The following is a 17,054-nucleotide window of genomic DNA, read 5'->3' on the forward strand; positions in this document are numbered from 1 at the left end:
TCTTTCCTGTCTGCCCGAATTAACGATACAAAATGGTTTGTCCCTAATGTAATTTCTTATGTTCTGACCTGTTCCGGTTCCTTTTCCATACTTCTATGTACATGGTTACCTTTACAAACCTAGGCCAGTGTGCCTATCAATGTTTTTTTTTTATGTTTTATGATATTCTGGTATATTAAATTATAAAGTTATGAAGGACATCATCCATGTGTAATACAATTGTACTTTATTCTTTAGATAGGTACACATCCAGTAGCTTATACTGTACATACACACACATACATGTAAAACAATCAAATCACTCACATGTAAAAGTAAAGAGCATGAGAAGTGATTATAAGGTCTGACAGGGACTGATCCTGTGATACACTGACCATGATAAGGTGCTATGGTAACAATACAAGTTCACATATTTGTATAGATTCATAAAGAAGAACAATAATGATGGTTAAGGCTTTGTACAGATTCGTAAAGATGAACACTTTCTATTCAAGGTTTGAATATGTGGATATTAAGATTTCAGTTGTAGAGATTTACATAACAATGCTAGATATTTTAATAAAAATTACAATTTTAAAAGAGAGGACCTTAGATAAAGAGCTCCCGCACACTATCGTTACTTGCGATTAAAATAAATATTTATTATCAACATTTCGTTCACACACTTTATCAGGAAATTTAACGATAGTGTGCGGGAGCTCTTTATCTACTGATACAACCTACTTAATTGAAGTGCATCGGGGAACACAGCAGTGAGGCGCCATTGCACTGAGAACTCGCGTTGTAAGAACTCCCGGAAGTGGTAAGTGTACCCCTCAGGCTCGGTGGAACGTTCGAGGTGAATAAGGCGAATAGTCAATTATTTATGTGTGAGAAAGTTCTGTGATAGGGGGTTTACCAAAATTTTGAAGAGAAAAAAAAAAGTACATTTGGCTGGTCAAGTGATCTCAACATGGCATCTTTAATAAGGGAAAAATGAGTGCAGCTTTGAAAAGTCTCAGTAATTTGAATTATTATGATGAAGTTTAATTGCTTAACATTACAATATATTGGTTTAATTAAGATTAAAAATAACCAATAAAAAAGTGAAAATTAAAAACACAACCGTTTGGGGTCAGTAAGAAATAAATTAATATCTTATTCAGCAAGGATGCATTAAATTGATCAAAAGTGACAGTCAATACATGTATAATGTAGCAAAAGATTTCTATTTCAAATAAATGCTGTTTTTTTTTTACTTTCTATTTATCAAAGATGAAGAAAAATGTATTTTTTCCACAAAAATATGAAGCAGCATAAACTGTTTTCAACATTGATAATAATAAGAATTGCTTCTTGATCATCAAATCATCATATTAGAATGACTTCTGAAGGATCGTGACACTGAAGACTGGAGTAATGATGCTGAAAATTCAGCTTTGATCACATGAATAAATTACATTTTAAAATATAATAAAATAGATAACAGTTATTTCAAATTGTAATAATATTTCAGTTTAGTGAGAATAAGAGACTTCTTTCAAAAACATTTTAAAAAAATGTACCGACCCGAAACTTTCGAATGCTAGTCTATATAAATTAGCATTGCAGGTTTCATGTGCAACATTGCGAAACAAGTGATTGGCCCTTCAGAACTACGATTGAGTGTCGTACCTTCTTGCGGGGTCTGAGTTTCTCTCTCCAGTCCTTGAGCTCTGCGCTGTGCTCCTCATCCAGCTCCTTCAGCTTCTGAGTCTCATGCTCGATCAACAGATGACACTTCTCATTCTACAACACACACACACAAGGCACGTTAGCGTTTCGTTTTTATACACATGCTGTATTGTTCCTCTGGTCCTGAATGCTCCAGTGTACCTGCAGCTGCTGGAGTTCTCTGGCGTTGGCGTCGCACTGCGTCTGCAGGTCTCTCATCTGATTCTCATGTTTCTGGAGTTGATGGAGACGCTCGTTCTTTTGTCTCTTCTCCTCCTGTGCTGCAAACTGTTCATTGGCCACACAAATATACGAGAATTACTACACAAACACTAACTACAAGAAGAAAATGATCTGTGCAATAAGTTTAAATATTTAGGGATGCACAATATATCTGCACCATACTGATATGAATTGGTATCCATCGATTTATTTGAGCATGTTAAAGGCACACTATGCAAGATTTGTATCTTAATATAACAGCTTCGAAATAGAGATGTGACGGTGATAATATTCTCCCACCGGTTAATCGACTTGTGACAACACCGGTATTACCGGTTTCATCGTGGGGGTGGGGGGTGTTAGAGTGATGTAATTTTTTTTTTTTTTTACATGGCGTCAATTCATCATTGGTATTGAGTTTGATTGACATGCGATCTGACCAATCAAATTCCACCATTTTTGTGCGACAAAGCAGTCAGAAGAGTTATTGATTAACTTCGGTGGATTTGAACTTGGCTTTAACTGAGGCAATCTGTCACAACACATTAAAGAGCCAAAAAACGGTAGGCCTATTTTATATTTGACTGACCAAATTTGAAAGTCGAGACTTTGTTTCATATTAAATATTACCTGCTTGGTCCTGTCTTTTCCGCGCGTTGTCAGTGTCCTCTATTTTTCACTGCTTTAGATCATGTTGAGAACAATAACGCCCTATAGGCTATAGGGCGCGATTTCGGATTCAACCACAGTGTTTGAATGGTGGGTTCGTTATTATTCTTGAAAAACGCAAACGCTTATATTAAACATAAAACGTTTATTAAAAAGAATAAGAATACACCATGTAAGGTCAGTGGCGGATTTAGCAAATTGGGGGCCCAAGGCGAAAGTATGTATGGGGCCCCCCCATTCGATCTTTAAAAGAGAACGAAAAAAAAATTTACAGACTGAATGGTGGATAGGCAGGTAAAGCTAATCTACAGGGAAGTAAAGGTTGGAGAGGAAAAAAAATTAAAAAACTTTCCCTTTAAATCCTGCATACATTTTCTTTAATCCAAAAAGCAGAGAACACACAAAGTGTAGCACTGCACTACACAAACTAATAGTCACAATGGCACCCAACAGAGATACATCGTTACACTGTTTCAGATAACACCAGAACAATCTAGCATCACAATAAGTGTATTGTGATGTCAAAACATTTTAGTAACTAAACAGAAACATGTTACAATGTTTACATGGTACAATTTCTGGTAAGCTACGGGTTTTTTTATTGCTTGACACAAATTTCACGATTTCAATTCAATTCAATTCAATTTTGACTCATTTGGATAAAAATTAGGTACGCAAGATAGGCGTTAATTTTTCCAAAGAAAAAAAAAACTCACATAATGCTGTAAACATATATTAAACTCAAATTAAACATAATGTGTTTTTATTATAATAACAATTTTAATAATAAAAGTAAAAAATATATACTAAATATGTAATATATTACACATATTTAGCAAAATAATCTCTTTTTTCTAGCCAACTAACATGCTATAACATATATTACGGCTTTCCTGAGGTAACGTAACGTTAAGTGACATAATTGTTCTCCAGCTGTTTTATTGACGTCTTTCCAAGGTTGAAAAACACTGATTGATCGATATATAAGGAATATACATTTCTGTAAGTTGTAGGCTACTATATCTTTCAACATTGTTCATTCGTGTTTATTCACTATTAGCTAGTAGAGAGGATCGATTCGGTTCACCTGCTGCTAGTGATCTGTCACGTCACATTTACAAGCGCCAAAACGTTATTTATAGTAAGGGGGTAACGTAAGAGGGGCGAACTTGGGAGAGGTGATGTTGCATTTTGCTCCAAGCAAATCCACGTATATCCATGTGAGTGTGTTAACATTATTCTCACCTAGCGCCACTTCACAGCTAACGTTAAGTTAGATGCTGCTGCTGTAGAGGCATGTTCAACGCTTTGGACGTTGTTGTTCCTGTCTGTATCCCCAACAGTAACAAAAAATTGTCATCTTTGGCAGCGTTGCCAAATACTTATCTGCGTCTTTTCGCTTTTTTCTTTTATCTGAGCCGCTTGGGTAACTTCGTTTCATTTTCGCGTTTCGTCTTGTTTCGTCTCTGTTTGTGTACGTCCCATTCCTCCTGTCACTGCGTGTTTATCTTTCGCGCCGCGCACCGTTACGGACTAGTCCATTTCATTGTGAAAGTCGGGGGTGTATGTGTAGAGACGGATAACCATGAAGGCATGAACTGGACATTTTAACTACTACTTCAACGTTTCAACGTATTTCTTAAGAATATTAATACAATTTACCATGCTTTTGAAGCGTTCATGATGATAAGATGCTTTTTTTTTTTTTTTTTGAGGTTGGTTGGGGGCCCCCCTACTACGACTGCTGGTAGGGGGCCCCAAGCAGCCGCCTACCTATGCCTCTATGTTAAGACCGCCACTGTGTAAGGTTACATTTCATCACTTCACGAATGGACAGCGACTCTTAAGTAGCAGGAACGCGTTCTCGCGCATTCATGTTAAGTGCATTTTTGGGAAACGCGCGTGGAATTGCGGCGTGTGACGAGTGTAACCTTGCACATAGAGAACGCTCTTAAGAGCTTAGATACATCGTTATCGGGAAACCCGGAATCTCCGCACTAGCCTAACTGAAAACTATGAAAGCCGTGTGACCGGCCAACCGGTGAAAAAAATACATTAAAGAAACTATTCCCTCTGATTTTGTTTCATTAATAAATTTTGACTAATCGCAGCAGTCTCGCATTCGTTTAGAGCTCGTGTGAATTTAACGAACAACCTCGTTCCAACAGGAAACGCCACATGAATTTCACTGCGATTTATGAGTTTTTCTTTTGCGTGAAAAGTTCGCCGGAGATGTGTTAAAAGATTCATTCATGCACACAAGAGAGTGCATTCATGATTATTAGGCTACTGGTATACCAATCCTTGTTCAAGGGCAAAAAGAGAACTCGATACTGACGCGCGTCTTTTTCGTGTGTGTGTGTATGTATGTGTGCGTGTGTAATAGGCAGGACTTACAGCGCGGTCTCTTATTTTGTCACGCTTGAATGGTTGAGCATGATCATACAACGCTAGTCAACTGGTGACAGAAAATATGGATATTGCGTAATTGCTTTAAAAAAAATGTTTTGCGGTGCTGCGGTGGGCAAGTGATGAAACCGGTGTTGCGACTGAACACCGTGTAACACCGACTATCGCGCCAAGCCTACTTCGAAATCATTTCGATGGTAAACGAACTCGCAGTAGGGTGAATCATCCCGATAGCATTGCAAAACCAGCAATGCCAGTTTGAGAGGTGGCGCCCCGACAAATCTCGCGAGAATCACAACTTGCTTTACGGCATGACGTCACATACATCAACAACATATGAAGCAGCCTCTAGTGGAAGACACTAGCACACATTTCAGACGTGAATCATGGCAGAGTCGGCGAAGAAAACGAAGAAAGCGCGGTCGGAAGAGTGCAGAGTGGTATTTACGACAGTAACGTTAAATACAAGTACTCCACAGTGACTCTAGGGGTCGCTGTTTAAAAAAAAAAAAAAAAAAACTGCATAGTGTGCCTTTAATTTCCACAATTTTTTTTATAGATGACCTTAAAATGTCATTTGAGCAAATCTCAAAATTTTATATCATTATACATACATGCATAATTCTGCAGAAATTAACTTTGTAAGTTCATGTAGACTAGAACAAATGATTCCGTTAAAGGTGCAGTAAGTGATTTCTGAGAAACACCACTGATATTTGAAATCAACCCAAGAAACACACCCTTTCCCTTCATGTCTCTGCCCCCCAAAATGCACGAACACACAATGCAAGATACACTTTATCATAGTAGAAGCGGAGCAAAATAATGCTTCGTGAAAAATAAAGCGAAGATAATGAACAAACGACAAAGAAAACATACAGTACACAAGAGTATATACAAGCTAGAGTTGGTTGTTAGTCGCCAGCAGCTCCAGACAAACAATTACACTCTTGCATATAAAGCATATCTCGGTTCTGTGAAACATGGCAAAACCAATGTTACTCACATATGGAGCAGAAACAACGCAACCTCTGCGTCCGTTTCAGGCCTACCCGCTTAGCTCTCTGATATTGATGTGGGTCCTAAAGCTCATGCTTGATCATGACCCTTCTTTTTTCCAGTGTTATTCCTCTGAACTTTTCTCTTTTGTAAAGTCGTTCAGCCATCTCTCTTTCTACAGTCTTACTTAAAATCTCACTCTCTTTCCTCCCCCATCATGAGTGGACACGCCCCCTCACTGCTGATTGGCTACAACTGTCTTGGTCCGATCCACTTTCAACAGCATGAATCAGAATCGCTTACTACACCTTTAAGCCTGAACGTGATATGACCTCTGACCTGTTTGACCCTCTCACGTTCCAGTTCCGGCGTGACCCCTGTGGTTGTGATGCGCAGACTCTTTTTGAACATGGCCATGCGGGTCTTAGCGTCGCTGCGCTGGATCTTAGGCAGTCTGGTTCTCTCTTGAGTCTGTTTGCTCTTCATCTCCTCCATCAGACGCTGGTTATACCTGTGCATCTGCTCCATTTCCTGTAGAAAAACACACTCAGAGTTAAAGAATACAACAATAGCAACTGGAAGTGCACATATAAGGCTGATGTGGGAACTGAAGTAACCTTCTCGTGTCTTTTGAGCAGCTGGTGTCTTTGCATGAAGTACTGGTCTTTCAGCTGCTGCTTGTGCAGCTGGTGTTTTTCCTGTAGGTGGCGCTCTTCCAGCTCCCACATGGCGGCTTCTCTGGCTACAAGAATCAGGAAGAACTAAAGTTAAATCAACTGAATGGCACTCTGTGTGACAAAAGCTAGCCCAGTACCAGAGCACATGGTAAGGTAACTATAGCTATGTTTCCATCCAAAGTTGTGAATTTAACTTATGCTAAAAAGTGGAATATCGCATAAAACATTTGCGTCCCATGTGTTCAAGAGAACAAAATCATTCCTGGGAAACTGGCGCAAAATATCTGAAATAAAAACGGGGGGGGGGAAACTGGCTCTTTTTTCCTCCATCATAAATGACTTGCGTCTCAGAACATACAGACTAAACGCTGTCATGTTCTCTTGCGTTCAGATGCCTGATGTTTGGGAACGCAATCGGGTGAGACGCTTCTGGAAAGTCATTATACCAAATCATTCTGAAGAAGACTTTCTTCATGGCTTTGGCTCAAAGATTTCAGAACAACCAAACCAACATTTGAGATGCTGTGCGATGAAATCGGTCCGCTGGTCAGTCCAGTTATCCAATCATATCCTCTGTTGAGGCAAAGTCACATGATTTATTTGTGACAATTATATATTAAAATGATATATCTCCCTCAATTGTACGCACAAGCTTTTTATGCGCATCTTGGAAGTTTCATCCAGCATTTTATGTGATATTTGAAATTTTGCAATAAAATAGGTGGATGGAAACATAGCTTGGTATGCTCAGAGTTGGTATGCGTCGATATTAAAACCATTTTAAAATATCGGATATGAGCCGATAATTATTTTCATGTTATGGCTGATGTTAAAATTCTCTGGCTGACTAAAGTTAAAAATAAATAAAAAACGACAAGCAATTCTTTAAAATGCTACAACCGCTACAAATTTATGCATCACAACATTATGATGTACAGTATGAAAATGTAACTGTGTTATTAAATAAACTTTAACTTTACATGAGAGTTAAATGATGGCAAAGGTAAAAATACATGCACATTCAAAATAAGTAACAAGAGAAAAATCTCTACTACTGTCTGACAACCAATATGGTACCGATATATACTAACGTTCAAAAGTTTGGGGTTGGTTAGATGTTTTGATGTTTTTGAAAGAAGCCTCTTTTGCTCTCTTTATCTTTGAATGAGACTTAAGGATGATATTGAGTGGGAATGTCCAGTCTGACCTCTCAGGAGCTGCTGCTTGTTGTTGAGACAGTCTCTCTCGATCGTGGCCAGCTCGTGTTTGTGCTGCTGAATGATCTTCTTTAGAGCGCTGTCCAGATCCTGCTGCTGCTTCTGAAGAAACTCCTGCTCCTTTAAACACACACAAACACAACATTAACAACTAGCACACATTCATTTTGAAAGGGGAGAGGGCACTTTTGACAGTGTATCCTCAACAGAAAACCTTAAGTGAACCATTTTAGACTACAAAAGACTCAAGATGTTTTCTGATGATGTTTACTGGTGGGGCCACCTGCCACTCACATCAGATTCACCAATAGCAAACTACAACCACCCAATTAATTCCCCATGGACAAAATCAAGTCCCGCTCTAAATTTTTTCTTGTTCGAGAAGCCATTGGATAAACATCACAATAGGGAAGAAAAGACTATCGCGACTTCCATTCCATGCCGACATTACTGTTGAAAATAAGAATGAAACTGCTTTAACCATCTGTAATACTGGCTAAACTCCTGCATTCACGACCAAACCAAGGAAAGAAAGCAAAGGAAAGCAGATTTCATGTTTCACAGCACACAGTCAACAGACATGCCGCTTACGTCCTGCAGGGCGGCGCTGGTGAGACGGTCATCACATGACCTACACATCCTGTGAGGTACAGTCAGTTAAATCACATGTAAACAGATTCTTAATTAAACCATAAGAATACTTCAGTCAGTAAAAATAGAAAAGCCAAAATCTCAACGACAAAAAATCAAATCATGTTATTTTTCCCCCCAGATCCATTAGTTTGTTTAAAAATCAACAGAATGCTTCTTCTGGAAAGCAGGGATCCTAAACTCTTCCATACCTCTTTCTTGCGGTTCTTGAGCGTGCTCTGAAACTTGGAGAGCTCTTTGTCCTGCTCAGCTTTAATGCGTTTGGCTTCGTCTCGGAGACGATCGGTGTGTTCCTGTTCCAGGCGCTCGATGGTCTGTTTCTGCTGCCGTTCCATATTCTCCACCTCCGTATCATACTGACGCTTCTTACTCTAGAGAGACAAGAAAACACGGAAATTATAAAACAGATCTATAAGAAAAGAGCCATTCAAAGTACTGAAATAAATAGAAACAGACATGCACCACAAATGTAAAATAATTTGACAAGAGAAAACAACAACATGAGAATCTGGAGATCTTTGGCTGATGACAACCAAAGTTTAGTTCAGTTTTATTAGCTAGAATAAAAATAATGAACAGGAAAAATGACTGTTGACCACCAGGTTAACAGGCACAATCTCAGGTGGATTAAAATACTGACCTCCACTTAATAGTCCGACACGGATTACACACTCCAAAAATAATGAAGCTGTTAAGCATGTGATGTAATTCGGACAGAGTGCTGCCAGTGTTTCTGGGATAGGCATCACCACTAGTCTCAGGAAAGCAATCAAGGTGTAAGCATCTAATTAAAGCTATTAATGTAAAAACAAAAATCTTTAAAATAATAATCACATGAGCAGAGTATCTTGGCAGGCTTTGGTTGATTATGTGGATTCAAGATGCCATTTTAAAGATGATACCAGTGGGAGCATGTCTATGTTCCCACAGCCCTATGTTCCCACAGCCCTAACCCTTAACATACCTAAACCTATCCCTCACAGGAGGGAGACTTGTCTGGGATGTAATTGGGCTATCCCTGTACCAGCACAAGCACTAAAACCTACGCTTCATAGGGGACATAGTTAAATGAGAGAACATAGAACTGTGGGAACATAGGACTGTAACATAGGGCTGTGGGAACATATGGTTATGGGAACAGAGGGCTGTGGGAACATAGGGCCTAATTTTCAAAATTTTCAGTAAAAAAAAAATTCTTAGAAATGTGGGAACATAGGGCTGTGGGAACATAGGGCTGACCCCATACCGGGGAAGAGTTGTCTCATTGCATATATTTTTGCCCTGGAAATCAGGAACTATTTCAGCATAGAAGCTGAATTGATCCTTGATTGATATCGGACCCTTGAAATGATCCAGTTTCATCAATAAAACAGCGATTCCAATCTTAATGTCTTTGCTTGTTCCGGCTCACCGTGATTTCTTGTTCGAAGCGTCTGTAGATCTGCTCCCTCTGCTGCAGGAGTTTGTTGCTGAGCTGAGTTTGGGCTCTCTGCTCCTCTTTCTGCAGAAGTCTGAGTTCCCTAAGCTCCTGACGACTGAAACACACACATTTAACAATCGTTTTACACTGATCCAACAACAGACCCGCCCTATGCTGTTTAACCTGTTAACTGCGAAAATGAATGAAAGCATAATAAAGTTATAGCTGTTTAAGTTTACTGTGAAGCAAATGTGCTGAACTAAACATTTTTATTTTATACAAAATATATCTTTACAAAATAATTTGGACTAGAAATTGCTAGAAAAATCAAAGCCATATGTCTTGTTCCAAATTTGAAGCTGATATCACAAAATTTGTTATGCTAAAAGGTTTTAAAGCACCAGCTATGCGGTAAAGCCAATTTAAAAAAAACGTTGAGTTCTGTTATTAATTACTCGCCCTCATCCAGACCCGTAAGACTTTCGTTCATCTTTGGAACACAAATGAAGGTCTTTTTAATGAAATCTGAGAGCTTTCTGTTCCTCCATTGACAGTATACGCAACTACCACTTTCAAGCCCCAGAAAGGTAGTAAAGGCATTATTAAAGTAATCCATGCGACTCCAGTGGTTTAGCCTCAATTTTATGAAGCGACGTGAGGACTTTGTTTGCACCAAAAAACATTATTTACCACTTTATTAACAAAATATTAATCGTCGCGTTCACGAGAGCACCGTGATACACGTGTTGTGTTGACACAAAAGCAGATGATGTTAGGTGAATGTGTGCTGGAGATTAATATTTGGTAAACAAAGCACTCGCATCGCTTCATAAAATTGAGCTTAAACCCATGGAGTCGGATTACTTTAATGATGTCTTTACTACCTTTCTGGGGCTTGGTATTTGGTAGTTACATAAACTATCAATGTAGGGACAGAAAGCTCTCAGATTTCCTTAAAAGGATCGTCATTTGAGTTCTGTAAAGTCTTGACATGAGGGCGAGTAATTGATGACAGAATTTAAATTTTTGGGTGAATTTAATCTTTAAATCCACCAGCAAATGCCAATTTAGAAACATCGCGGAGTAAAAAGGTATTCCAAAGTCAACATTAAACACCATTCACAACCCTTTTTACTTCTGAAAAGTGACAAACTGGAATCATGCATTAAGTAGGTAAATATGATTGTTTTTATATCATTACTTTAAAGACTATGACTGTATTTTCATTGTTTTCTTAGTCCCATACTTTTTTATAATGGCAATAAGTTTAGGATAACCAAATAATAATAATAGTAATAATAATCTATAAATTGTTTAAAATTGAAATGTAGGAAAAACTGTTTAAGGTTGAAAACTGCTGAGCTTTTCTGAAAAAAATAATAAAATAATGGCACTATCCAGTCTAACAGGAAGCTTTCCCAGGCAGGAACAGGAAGTATTACTCAGCTTGTTTTCCCTTTAGCACATCTGGTGTTGAAATATGGGGTCATTATCTGTAAAACATACTAATAAACACCGCACGGGAAACTTTTTGTCGCTTTGTGGTATGAAAACAGCCCAACACCGCTTTTATATCACCCAGCCGTGAAAGATGATTGGACACTTAAACTACCAGTCTGTGTGCATTTACCAAAACAGGTGATGTTGCTATAAGAATGAGAAGAGGCAGAAGCTTGTACTAGAAACTTTCTGCCACAAAATGAAACAGGCAGAACGAAAGTTTTACCAATGAATGCAAATATGATGCAAACACGAGGCAAACATGCAAAGTGTCTCGGAGCAGTTAAACAGCTGATGGCTCACCGGAGGAATCTCATCTCCTCGCTTTTGGTGTCATTGTCTGTGATGATCTTTGATGTCGTCACGCTGACTTCCACACCATCCACAATGAACTTGCGAGTCTTTTTCAGAGTTTTTTTCTGCCTCTTGTTGTCCTAGAACAACAACAACAACAAAATTATAGTTTTAATACTGTGTGGAAATAATAAAAAATCCTGATGTTTATTAGCCTTTTAAATATAGCTCAATATTTATGATATTTTGTGGATTAAATGGCCTTCTTTAATATGTTCTTTAGTAAAAAGAAAGAAAAAAGAAAGAAAAAATAGTTTTTTGACCAAACAGCCTCAGCCTAAAGATTCAAAATGTTTAAAATGTTAAAACTTAAACCCAGTAAATAAATAAATAAAATAAAGGCATGTCATTTTTCACAAACCTTTGTTAAACTAATAATTCACAATACATTGTTATAATTTATTTTAGCCTATAGATTAAACATGTTAAAACTTAAACTCAGTATAAATAAATAAATAAATAAAATGAAGACAGGCCATTTTTCCCACACAATAATCACTAATAATTCACAATATATTTTTACAATATATTTTTAGCCTATAGAAATATTCACAAAATTAATAATTCACAATATCTGTTTTATTTGTAATATTTCAACATTTTAATTGCTTAATCAATCAATCTCTTTCCCTCATGCTTCCTCTCTCTCAAATAACAGCACAAGTCATCATAAATCAGCATATCTAAAGTGACGTTTTGGAATTAGCAACTGAGCCTTGGATGAGATGCGTAAGAAAGTAGTCCCACACACAAGAGTGTTTTAAGGTGGGTTCACACTTGTAGTTCGGTTTGCTTGGTTCGCTTGGTCCGGACCAAAATTTCTTTTTTTTTTAGCCATGGCTTAGCGTTCACATTGGCATTTTAACACCAAACCTAAAGATACCAAACCTGAAGGCATAGGGATACATTCACAACCTGATTGCCAAACATTCAAAACAATGCTGTGTTCTGGGATAAATGCGCATGTTGTATGTGCGTAGATACATATGATGGTATTTTGACCAGCTGAGAACAAGTGAAGAGCTTATCAAATGTGTAAAGGAGTCAAAACAGCGGCAGGAATCCCTCCGTCACACACACAAACATAGATCTACTGCGAGGAGACCGAACTGTGATGGGCAACACATCGCGACTATGACGAGAAAAAACATTCTGTCCTTTTAGAGTCGCATCTTGTTACATCATGTCCTGTTTTTGGTTAATTTACATGTCTTTGGTCCTTATTGCGTTCATATTTCATTTGAACCGCACCAGAGTTGGTTTGGAAGCGGATTGAGACTCATCTTTTCAGCATCTCGCTCTGCTTGTTTGATGCGCCAGGGTTCAGATGGCAGCGTTCACACTTATTCAAATGAACCACAATAACAGAGCAATCGCACCAGGGTTCGTTTTAATCCAACACATGCCAAGTGTGAACACACCCTTAAGGACAAAAATTTTTAACAATGTTTTGAGGTGTAGCAATCACAGAATAATTGACTCCGTTGTTTAGATTATTCCTTATTTTAAAAACCGGCTATAAATCAGAGACTATACTGACTCCACACTAATTTTGTGATCTTCTATTGTCTGGTGACTAGCGAGTGTAAAGTAATGACAGCTTTTAGTAGGTGTTTCTCACCTGTTGAGAGATGGTTCCTGGCTCCTTGGACTTGCTAATAAAGCTGGAGATGGATAAGTTCAAGTCTACGCTGCTGCTGTCAGCTGTCGAACTTATTCCCGAGTCAGAGTCTTGCTTCTTCACAAACCTAGGCTTCACTGGGATTTGTTTCTCCATCATTGCAGGTTTCTCCTTTTCCTCAGCCTTCTCTACTTCTTTCACTGGAGATGCTTCTTTCACTGGCTCAGCTTGTTTAATGGGCTCAGTTGGAGTCTCCATTGAAGCCATGTCTGAAGCAGGCACTTCCTTTATGAGCTCACCGTTGCCCACCACCTCCTTTTCCTCCTCCAGTTTCTCTCCATCAGGTTTGACTGGTTGCTCCACCCTCTGGACTATCGTGTCAGCAGGAGTCTCTGGAGGAACAACCTCTGCTTCTACAGCCTTTTCTTCAGCTTTAGGTTCTTGAGACTCTTCCACAACTTGTTCCTTGGATCCAGGTACTGTTACATCCCGGATGTGGTTCTCGTCCACCTTCAGAGGTTCTTCTTCCTTCTTTATTCCAGCTATAAGATTATCATCTGGTAGCTTAGGTGTAGCGACTTCCTCGATCTTTTCAGGAACAGACTCCAAGGTGGACGGCGACTGGGGAAGCTTCTCGTCTTCAGAGCTGCCGACGCTAGCATCGGATGGTGCGCGCTTGTGTCCGCGAAGCTGAGGGAAAGATCATTTTAAACAAGTTAATGGTTGATGCAGCAAAGATTTACATCTAATCTTACAAGCATCACTACTACTATTGCTCATACATATTGTTAGGAATCAGAACGAAGCCCAAACATTACTTGAGGTAACTCTTTTCTTCTGTAACTAAGCAGTCAGCAATCTGTACTTCAGGATATTCTCTTGGCCAACATTTATCCAGACTTTTTTAGGTTTAATCTTTCTCTGAAAAGTGTTCTAAATTTGTTGGCAGGCCTTATAATCTCTTACCAGGTTTCCTTCATGATCTTCTTCCTCTTCTTCCTCCTTCAGCTCCTCTACCTCCTCTGTGACCTCCGCCTTGGCCTCAGCGATGAGCTCCCGCAGGGGTCGGCTGTCAGTTACGCTACTCACAAACGGGTGCTGCACAGATGAAGATTAACTACTATTACTGCAATACACATATTAAGATTACACATGCACATATTTTTAAGATACTATTAATTTTAACATTCACAAAAATCAGTCTGATTACTCTGTTCCAGATAAATTCTATATGTATGTATATGTATGTATATTTTATAAATAAGAAGTGTCTGTGTTATGTTAATGTCCGAGTCCCCCTACTAATACATTTTGAATTAGCATATTTAAATTCTGGTGAATACCAATAAGCTGACAACCAATATATGGTTGATATTAAAATTTTACTAATACTGCACTATACTGACTAAATAAATGTAACAAATGATAAAAAATTATATCAAACACTGCAAATGCCACAAGTGAAATAACATCCTTATATTGTACAGTATGAAAAATGGATATAAATGTGAGATTTGCTTATACGATTAAATTGAACAATATTATTAAATTATTAGTGTTTTCAAAGATCTTGAGAAACAAATTCAGTCAAGTGTGTAAAATAAAATAAAACAATGAGAAGATGCATAAATAAATTTGTTTTGAAGGAATGAAGGAAGGAAGAAAACAGTGGTAATAAGTAAATAACTCACACCAGATTTACACCAATATATTTTACATAAATCAAACTTCATCTCATAACATTTTGAAACCTGTTAGAAAACAGGTGGCTAAACAAAATAAAATAAATTACAATAAACAACAGCGCGATTAAATTATTAGTTTTCAAAGATTATCTTAATGAAGGTAAAATATAAGGTTACACTTTATTTTACACTTTATTTGTCATTGTTACAGTGTAATTATACATTTAAGTACTGAGTAATATTAAGCAACTACATGTACTTACTATAGGGTTAGGGTAGGATTAGGATTTGGTTGAGGGTTAGTTGCATGTAATTATGCATAATTTACTGTTATTACTATGGTAAGTACATGTAACATATGTAACAAGGACAGTGTAAAATAAAGTGTTACCAATAAATGTAAACATAAGTGGAAATGAGCCTGCACAACTAGATTTAGATTTAGAATACTGACTGATAACTGATAAGGTACTGTCTGATATACTGTGCATCACCATTTGGCTTAAAGAAAATGAAGCATAATTTAAGACCTTTAAGATTTATTGCATTGTACACAAAAATTGCTGTAAGCCAACTGTTCGACAGACAAGAGGAAAACGAGCACATCAATGTCCCATGAGGATGCCAGTCTCCAGCTCTTACCTTTCTTGGCTTTGAAACCTGCTGTAGACAGTCAATAGCTGGTCTGAGAATGTGCAGCTTCTTTGATATTATCAACTTAATTGGAGGAAAACTTGAATTCTGTATTTTCAACCCCATGTTGTCTCTTCAGAGAGCAGAATCTCTCCTGAAGTGTTTAGCACGTGTTCATGTGCGCAGTCCGTGCTAGGCTGGCCTACTTAAAGCCTCGGAAACAAAATCTCCTTTGCTGACGTCAAAGGATGAAGGCTGGTGCAGAAAGTGCCTGACACAGACAAATGAATGAACAGCTGCTGATTCATGTGGCAAGAAAGGCACCTGGACCAGCGGGTGGCCGACACAGCAGGACGATGGCGAACAAGGGGCTTTCACACCAGCAATACTGCCTCAGATTAGGGAAGGTTGAGTGGATATGGCCTTAGATTATAAGTGTTGAAATAAAGGTAGGAAAAGTCAATTCACCTGAAGAAGTTGTGCTGTGTTCCATCTGTTGTCCACGTTCTTGTCCAGTGCGTGTTTCAGGAAGTCACTGAACTCAGGAGACCTGCAGATGGATGAAGATTAAAACTCTGAAATAAACCTATTTATTGTTAAACTATAAAATATTAACCTGTTATACTGTGACAAAAAAAGCAATAAGTAAGTAAATAAACAAATAAAAATGATATAATTATATTTGTTTACAAATCTAATTTCAGGTATTTAAGCATAAGCCATGGTATAAAATCATGAGGAAAAATATTCAGTTATGCATTTTCGATTGTCACTTTGAGATATACACATATACACCCACACACATATAAACTGTTTTTTTTTTTTTTTTTCATTATATATTAAACAATTAATATTTTAAATGAATCTGTTCCAGATTTTTTAAAATGAATCTGTTCCATATGGGTTATCTATCACTTTAAAAAAATATATATTTATTGGAATTTTAATTTACTGTATTTTCAATTGTGGATGCTTTCCCCTATTTTTACATTTAGATTATTTTTGCCATAATCTAACGCTCCCTTAAAGTTATTCTTTGTAAACATTAATAATTTAATATTCAATTTTATTATTATTTTAAATGAGATTTTCTTTCCAATCGGTTATTTAGATTTACATATAGATTAATTTTGCTGTTTTTCTGCTCAAGAAACATTTATTATTATAATCAATGTTGAAAATGTAATAATCAATGTTTTTTTCAGGATTCTTTGATGGTTAGAAAGATAAATAACATTATAAATGTCTTTACTGTCACTTTTGATCAATTTAATGCATCCTTGCTGAATAAAAATATCTTTCCAA

General features: G+C 37.6%; 1 protein-coding gene across 1 annotated transcript in view; it reads right to left on the reverse strand.

The window, feature by feature from the left end:
* Positions 1-17,054, reverse strand: part of slkb (STE20-like kinase b) — a 34,056-nt gene that overhangs the window by 1,863 nt on the left and 15,139 nt on the right. Inside the window, exons 7-17 of the mRNA XM_084091755.1 lie at positions 16,218-16,299; positions 14,398-14,529; positions 13,432-14,121; positions 11,760-11,890; positions 9,948-10,071; positions 8,728-8,907; positions 7,876-8,005; positions 6,609-6,733; positions 6,331-6,522; positions 1,855-1,980; positions 1,654-1,767 (exon numbers count right to left, since the gene is read on the reverse strand). Coding sequence (XP_083947881.1) covers positions 1,654-1,767; positions 1,855-1,980; positions 6,331-6,522; positions 6,609-6,733; positions 7,876-8,005; positions 8,728-8,907; positions 9,948-10,071; positions 11,760-11,890; positions 13,432-14,121; positions 14,398-14,529; positions 16,218-16,299 — 2,026 coding nt within the window. The remainder of the gene's footprint in view (positions 1-1,653; positions 1,768-1,854; positions 1,981-6,330; positions 6,523-6,608; positions 6,734-7,875; positions 8,006-8,727; positions 8,908-9,947; positions 10,072-11,759; positions 11,891-13,431; positions 14,122-14,397; positions 14,530-16,217; positions 16,300-17,054) is intronic.

The sequence above is a fragment of the Abramis brama genome (assembly GCF_963993115.1).
Source record: "Abramis brama genome assembly, chromosome: 2".
Classification (NCBI taxonomy): Eukaryota; Metazoa; Chordata; class Actinopteri; order Cypriniformes; family Leuciscidae; genus Abramis; species Abramis brama.